General features: G+C 35.2%; 3 protein-coding genes across 3 annotated transcripts; 1 reads left to right on the top strand and 2 right to left on the bottom strand.

The window, feature by feature from the left end:
* The first annotated feature begins 400 nt into the window (after positions 1-400).
* Positions 401-2,338, top strand: LOC111900233 (uncharacterized). The gene is made up of 2 exons (XM_023896106.3): positions 401-679; positions 1,131-2,338. Exon 2 carries the CDS (start codon positions 1,190-1,192, stop codon positions 2,117-2,119), a length of 930 nt encoding a protein of 309 aa, XP_023751874.1. The 5' UTR covers positions 401-679; positions 1,131-1,189; the 3' UTR covers positions 2,120-2,338.
* A 1,083-nt stretch (positions 2,339-3,421) lies between these two features.
* LOC111900234 (cytochrome c oxidase subunit 6a, mitochondrial) lies at positions 3,422-4,609 on the bottom strand. The gene is made up of 4 exons (XM_023896108.3): positions 4,421-4,609; positions 4,008-4,114; positions 3,825-3,867; positions 3,422-3,736 (listed from the first exon to the last, which is right to left on the bottom strand). The coding sequence occupies exons 1-4, from the start codon at positions 4,533-4,535 to the stop codon at positions 3,699-3,701; spliced, it is 303 nt and encodes a 100-aa protein (XP_023751876.1). The 5' UTR covers positions 4,536-4,609; the 3' UTR covers positions 3,422-3,698.
* Positions 4,610-5,191: 582 nt separating this feature from the next.
* LOC111900310 (uncharacterized) lies at positions 5,192-6,714 on the bottom strand. Its single transcript, XM_023896193.3, has one exon. The coding sequence runs from the start codon at positions 6,602-6,604 to the stop codon at positions 5,468-5,470; it is 1,137 nt and encodes a 378-aa protein (XP_023751961.1). The 5' UTR covers positions 6,605-6,714; the 3' UTR covers positions 5,192-5,467.
* Positions 6,715-6,958: the final 244 nt, after the last annotated feature.

The following is a 6,958-nucleotide window of genomic DNA, read 5'->3' as shown; positions in this document are numbered from 1 at the left end:
GACATTTCATTCAAGTATTCATTACTTCATATGGTTTATATTTTCAAGTTGATTTTGCTATGGATTTAGATGCTTGATAATACGTGCATCCTAAACAATAATAACCAAAACTCAATAACTTGTAAATTAAAACTTTAGTTTAAAAATGTAGCTCCAATGATCTTTATCTTCTAAAGATATTAGTACCATAAATCAAAGAGAGGTGAATGTATACTTTAACACGGACGAAGGATCTATCAAAGAACAGGTGATGAAATTAGAAACAATTTTTTTATTTAGAAGCTAAAAAATGCAAAAGGTAATTTATTTTGGACTAAACCTGCAGATCATCTAATAGTATAAGGATCAAATTTGTAATTTACTATCATACGCCGGAATATATAAAGTATAAACACAAACAAACCACCGAAAATCGGATCCAATTTTAGGGAGCGAGAGTGTGCGTCAGTGTCATCGGGTATAGCTCTCATTGTCAGTTCAGATGGCAAATTTGTTGAAGATTGTGAAATTTACTTGTTCCAAAACGCAATTTCGTTCTCAAGATTGATTTGAATGTAGTGAACAAGGCGTCAGGCCTTTTCAGAATTCGCATTCGCGAAGTCTTGTAGGTTTTATGATTTGAAGATAGGCAAAGGTACCGATTCTGTATCTCCATTCGCCTGCGTTCCATGAATTACTGGTAATCTCTCATTCCTTCTTTCATTTCTGCTATTTGGATCTTCTAATTTCTCACATTTTTACCCCTGTTTAATCGCGTTAGTGTTATCCAATTTCAGCTTCAGTCGGTCTGATCTATTTGTTTTGCTGTTAATTGATGGAATACGGTTTACGCAGTTAATTGAATTTTGGTTAAATCGCAATGGAAGGATTAGGTCTCATGGTCTTCGATGGAGATGAGAAATTTTAAGAAAAAAAATCAAAACGAAGCATCAATTCATTCATTCAAGGCTGTAAATCTATTTTAGAAAAAGTGGATTTCCGTTCGATAAATGTTATATAGACTTCAAATCTGTTCATTAACATAGATCTATTTCATCCGATTGACGATTGGTTTACTGATACGCAAACCTGATTATCAAATTCATTTAGATATATGATTATACAATAATTTCGTATGGTTTTTCTTTCAGATTTACAACAAATTGAAGTCATCAACTCAAAGTGGTTCTGTTTGGAGATTGATTGAATCATGTTCAGGCAGTCACCACGTAGAAACGGACGTAACAAAGGGCTAAAAGTGAAACACGTTCTCCAGATCTCATTATTGCTTGGTGTGAGTGTATGGCTGCTTTACCAGGTCCACCATTCAGACGACAAGACACCATCAGTCCCATCACATATCACAAACAAGCTACACAATGTTGTTAACAAGGACATGATGAGATTGGGTAGAAAAGATCTTAAACCAAAAGTGAAGCAACCAACTGTTCTTCAAGACAAAAAGGAACCCGAAGAACATCAAGTGGATGAAATCGGCAATGAAACTGAACCTGAAGATCTTGTTCATGATCATGAGAGTGAAGAACATGAAGACATGAAGCATGAGGAAGATCGTGAGAATGAAGAGGAGACTGCAGAAACAGAACATGAGCTGATAAAGATTAAGAAGACTGAGTTGAACAAAGAAGAAGGAAAACATAGTGATGGCGGTGAAGAAATCAAAGAAAAAGTGGACGAAAAGGCAAACAATGAACAAAACAAAGTTATTGTTCTTGAGAAGGAAGATGAGAAAAAGATGAATTCAAGCATGAAAGTTGAGAATGTGTCAAGTGAAGTGGGACCCAGTGTGGATCTTTCATCACAGAAAGTGTCAAAGGAGGAAACTATACAACATATGAACACAAGTCAAGATTCGAATTTGATGCCTTCTGTTGACCTCAAGAATGCAGTATCAGTGAATAGAAACTCAGAAGATTCAATGAATTCGAATGGGGAAGATGAGAACCAAAAGGAACAGGAATCAAATGAGAATGAGAATGAGAATAATGAAGAGTCTGAAGTGAAAAATGAGGAAGGTGGTGTTCTAGAAGAAGAGAAAGAAGCTCTTACAGACTTGGGAACATTACCAGAGAGTGGAATAGGAGGAAGCAGAAGCACTGAAAACACAGCTGCAGAGTAGAGTGAGTTTTTTACTTTTTTTTTTTTAATTAAGTATTTTCAGTTTTCTATTCTTTAAGTTCTTATAGAAATATGGATGATTTGGAGCCCTATCGTTGGCCAATTATTGAATATGGATCTATCCCTATCTCAAAGATATAATGATTCTGTGTTTGACAAGGTTTTCATGATACAACGTGGAACAGCAATATGTAGTTATTAAATTTTGAAAAATTAAATATCCTCCTAGTTTTTTTGAATATATATATATATATATATATATATATATATATATATATATATATATATATATATATATATATATATATATATGTTTGCTTCAATATTTTTTGACATAATAACATTATTTACCAGCCAAAATAAAAACCATATAAAGTGAAACCTCTATAAATTAATATTGTTTGGATTATGATATTTTATTGTTTTAAAGAGAATCAACTAATATTTATTAATTGAAAGAGAATTTTGTAAATTTTTTAGTTAGCTAAAACACAGACACTCTAAATGTTACTCCGAAACTGCATTTTTGTTCGCTACTGCGCTTGAACCCTTAACCCTTTAAGGAATTTAGATGAACTGATTTGTAAAAACATTATTCTCGAGCTCATTAATTAATGATCTCAGCTATCACAAGAAAATGGATTGTCTTCGAAAAAACAAGACAAGTAACTTTGGAATTTGGATGCAATATGAAAAGTTTAAGATGAGTTTAATTAAACTTCAATTTTCAGAAGAAAAAAAAAGACACTCAGCATCTTATTTATCTTATATCATTAAGAATATATTTGACATGTCACATCTAGCTTATAATAATGTGTTTCAAGAATCTTAATGAGATTTTTAAAATTTCCCCAATACTAAACATGCCCTTTATTAATCATAATAACCATTCAACATACTCATTTTACTATTTGAATAAAAAAACAATTAAAATATTAATAAACAAGTGAGATCATTTTACATGATTATTCGTAAATCAAAGTATTTTCCATGCTCTAAAGTTCACAAAATATACCGCTTATTAAAATTAAAATATGATAAAACAATTTTATAAACCCATCACTATCAAAATACACGGCGATGACATTTGATCAAGAGGTCGGTTAACATCTCTAATAAGTGAATTCATAAAATATCCAATTTTCATAAATATGTCTTTTATGCAACTTTTAGCTTTTTCCAATGACTCGGTTAATTTGATTATGTATTTTCATACTATCCATTCATTGAGCTTTCTAAATTATAAACTTGTACATGTTTTGCAAAAAACATGTGGTTACAAACCAATATCTAAAACACATAGTTATGAAAATTTTGTTCAACATCTTCAAACCTTGAGTCTTAATATTTTTACAAAGCCAAAGTTCCATTTCATGAACTCTTATTTGCCATAAAAGAAATCTCTGAGAAGCAAAGTATAGAAAAAGAAACAATCCATTGAAATGAGGCAAATACAAGTTACAAGTACCAACCTCTATGAGAATCCAGTCTGAATGATAAAAACAATAAACCCAATCAAACAGAAACATCAAGATTGTTATTCTGAAATCTGAATGCCCTTCACAACCTCAATTTGGGCATCAATGGTGTTCCTTGACTTCAAAGAGCCCATCAGGACCTGCAAATTATACAACAATAAAAATTAGTAAACATCAACCAAATTACCAAAGCCAATGAACTTTCACTTCACATGCATCAAAACTTACCCCATGGAAACTCCTTGTTACGGATGTGCATGTATGGATATGCCTACACACATAATACAACATCAAATCTTAATAAAGATGAACACCAATGTCATGCTATTACAAGGATGCAAGTTTCATAGAGCAATGGATAACTATTTAAACATATGTAAAGCTAATGAAATAACCAAAATTTGAGCTTACAGGTGGTTCTTCGAAATGAGGATGACCCTTGGATAGGTTGACAAATGCAAGAATCGAGCAAGCAGCGATTCCTGCATATGTAATTTTCTCCCATTTCGCCGCCTCACCTGTAAATACACAAGCAAATCCATAAGTCAACATAGCATAGTTTGTCGCCATTTTCGATAATCAGATAACAGAAATTCAAATAAATTTCGACTAATCTGAAATTCAAACCCTAAAATGCACAATTGTGACAAATAAAACCCTAAATCGGACAAGATGAAATCCTTCAGATCGGAATACTATGCGATTGGACAGGACAAACAAGGAATAACAAAAACTAAATCTTAAATAATGGAAGAAGATTAAAAAGTTAAAAGCTTAGAAACTACAAAATGTTATTGCATCATAAAGAGGAATAACAATCTTACGAGCTTCTTCTTCAACCGATGCACCAGCAGAAAATGATCTCGTAGATGCCGGATTCACGCGAGCGCCACCTCGAAGTGCCGTTCGAAGAGTAGATCTCACAATCGCCGTCGCCATCTCTCTCTCTATGATTTTTTTCTCGGACAGACACAGACTAATTTTCCGATGGGAATCGTGGAGTTCTTCTCTTCATAAATGGTGGGTTACCGAAGCCACTAGGCCCATTAAGGATTAGAGAATAAGTAAGGCACGTGCAGGGGGCGTGCGAAAAAAAAATGATTAATCATAAAGGCAAAGAAGAGGAAAATGCAGGTTTGGTCCCTGTAGTTTGTCAAAAACAGTAAACTTAAATTTGGTCCTTTTTTGTCATTACAAAAAACTGTGTGTCGATAGTGGCTAAAATGTAGTTTGTCAAAAACAATAGAAAGCATTTGATAGTTTTTTTTAACATGTAAATAATAGTTGTAACTTTTGATTGCTTTTCTGTTGTTGTTGATGTTTTGACTTGTAACCACCATAGTCGACTTATAGTCCAAAAATAACTTTTAAAATGATCAATTTTGTATAAAGCATAAAGACTTTATTGCAAATAATGTCTTTTTTGTATTTATTGAAAATGTATAAAAGATGGAGTGTTACATTTGTAGGTGAAGGTTTCGTTTTAACTCATTCCCTTTTTGTCAATGATGTCATTTTGGTAAAGTTGTAGGTGAGTGGTCATACCAAAACACGATAAGTAATGTTCACATTTTGAGATGCTTTTATCTTCACTAATACCTTTTTACTAGTTTTCAACAACATTGAACATTCTATCATTTTGAAAAATTATTCACCTTACAAACTTCTGTAGGAAGAGACTATAAAGATATAATCATTTAGATGAAAGCAACAAACACAAATGTTGTTGAATACTGAGGAGTGTCTCTTATAGAAATGAACAAAAATTGATGATGGTGTGGTACTACTGTTAATGCACTTATTACAAGTATATTTCTACATCTAAATAGAATGAAATTGTCAGCAAATGCAATAGTATGAGTAATGCCTTTTCAACACCGGCTTTGACCCTCTCTAACACAACTGTAATTGTTGTACTCAAAGTCAAACAAAGAATCCCCACCACCACACTCGTTTTCAATCTCAACCGTTCGATCTTCCTCTATAGTCAAACAACCAAGCGACTCCATCACATCACCCCTGCTCCACCCCGCACGTAATAACATCCCCGACAACATCCTAACGTAATTTACACCGCCGGGGCCGCTCTCATCATCAGACGATGATGACCACGACGACGGTGACGGCGCCGGCGATGAAGATGAAGATGATGATTTCTCATCTCCGCCGTTCATTTCCATCACCATCATCATTTCATCTACATCCTCCTCTTTCCACCCTCCGTTTCTTAACTTCAACCGAACATCCTCCAAAAACCGCCGCAACTCATTCCCTCCCCACCACCTCTTTTCCGTTTCGCCACCATTCACCGGAGTAACACGGCGGAGATCAGTTAACTCCGTCCAAAATTCTATCGTTCTAGACTCCGTAGCCGCCCATAACGGCACACTTAAAAAATGACCCAAGCTCCTCGGCCTCAGCACCCCTCCTTTGAACTCAGTCTGCTGAAAGAACCCAACGACGTCGTAACTCCACAACCTAACATCCAAACCGTTCACGTAAAAGATTGGATTCCCTGCCACACAGGGGATCGTCGGGATATAACAGTTCCGGTAAACCGGAACAAGAACCGGGACATATTTCAAGAACTGTTTAGCCAATTGAACAGCATCATCATCTTTCTCCGGCCGATTACCCCATCGGCTATCCCAGAATTTTCGGCGGTGGACCTCCTTAAGAACTCCCAAGATTGGGAGATTAATCAAGATATCGAGTTGTTGGGAGGAAGACGATCGCCAGTTGGGAAATCCTTGGCCTACTGGAAGGCCTTCCCGGAGAATGGAACGAAGGTCAGGCGGGAATGCGAAATTGAATGAGGCTTCAATGGCGGAGAGCTCTTGTTGGGTGAGACCTTGGTCGATGGGAACGTTGGAATGGTGGTGGAGATTGGCGATGAGGTCTTTGGAATAGGCGGCAATGGAGAAACAGACTTTGGTTTTCCGTTTGACTAGTGGGTCTGTTATGGTGGTAGCCGCCATGAATTTGATCGGAGATGAGTTTTGGCGCATCTGAGGGGAAATGAAGAAGTCGTCGCCGTGGAGTGAGAGGGATTTGACTAGAATAGAGAAGAGAAGAGAGAGATAAAAAGTACGTAAACGTATGAGTGAAGTCGCATGAAAACTGGAACGCTCTTCTTCTTATTTGCATTATATATATGTTTTTATTTATAACATCTGGTCCATTTTTTATTTTATTATATTTATTAATTAAAATTTAATTTAATTGAATGTATTAATGGTTTCAGTTTTTTCGGTGTTTGATTGAAATCATAAGTTAATCCAAATGAATCCATGAAACATGCCCCGGAATCGCGTTGTTTAATTTGGGAGCTACGCAAAATTCTTTATATTTCTTCATGCCGG

This window comes from Lactuca sativa, chromosome 2 (assembly GCF_002870075.4).
Source record: "Lactuca sativa cultivar Salinas chromosome 2, Lsat_Salinas_v11, whole genome shotgun sequence".
Taxonomy (NCBI): domain Eukaryota; kingdom Viridiplantae; phylum Streptophyta; class Magnoliopsida; order Asterales; family Asteraceae; genus Lactuca; species Lactuca sativa.
This window is presented reverse-complemented; position numbering and strand designations above follow the sequence as displayed.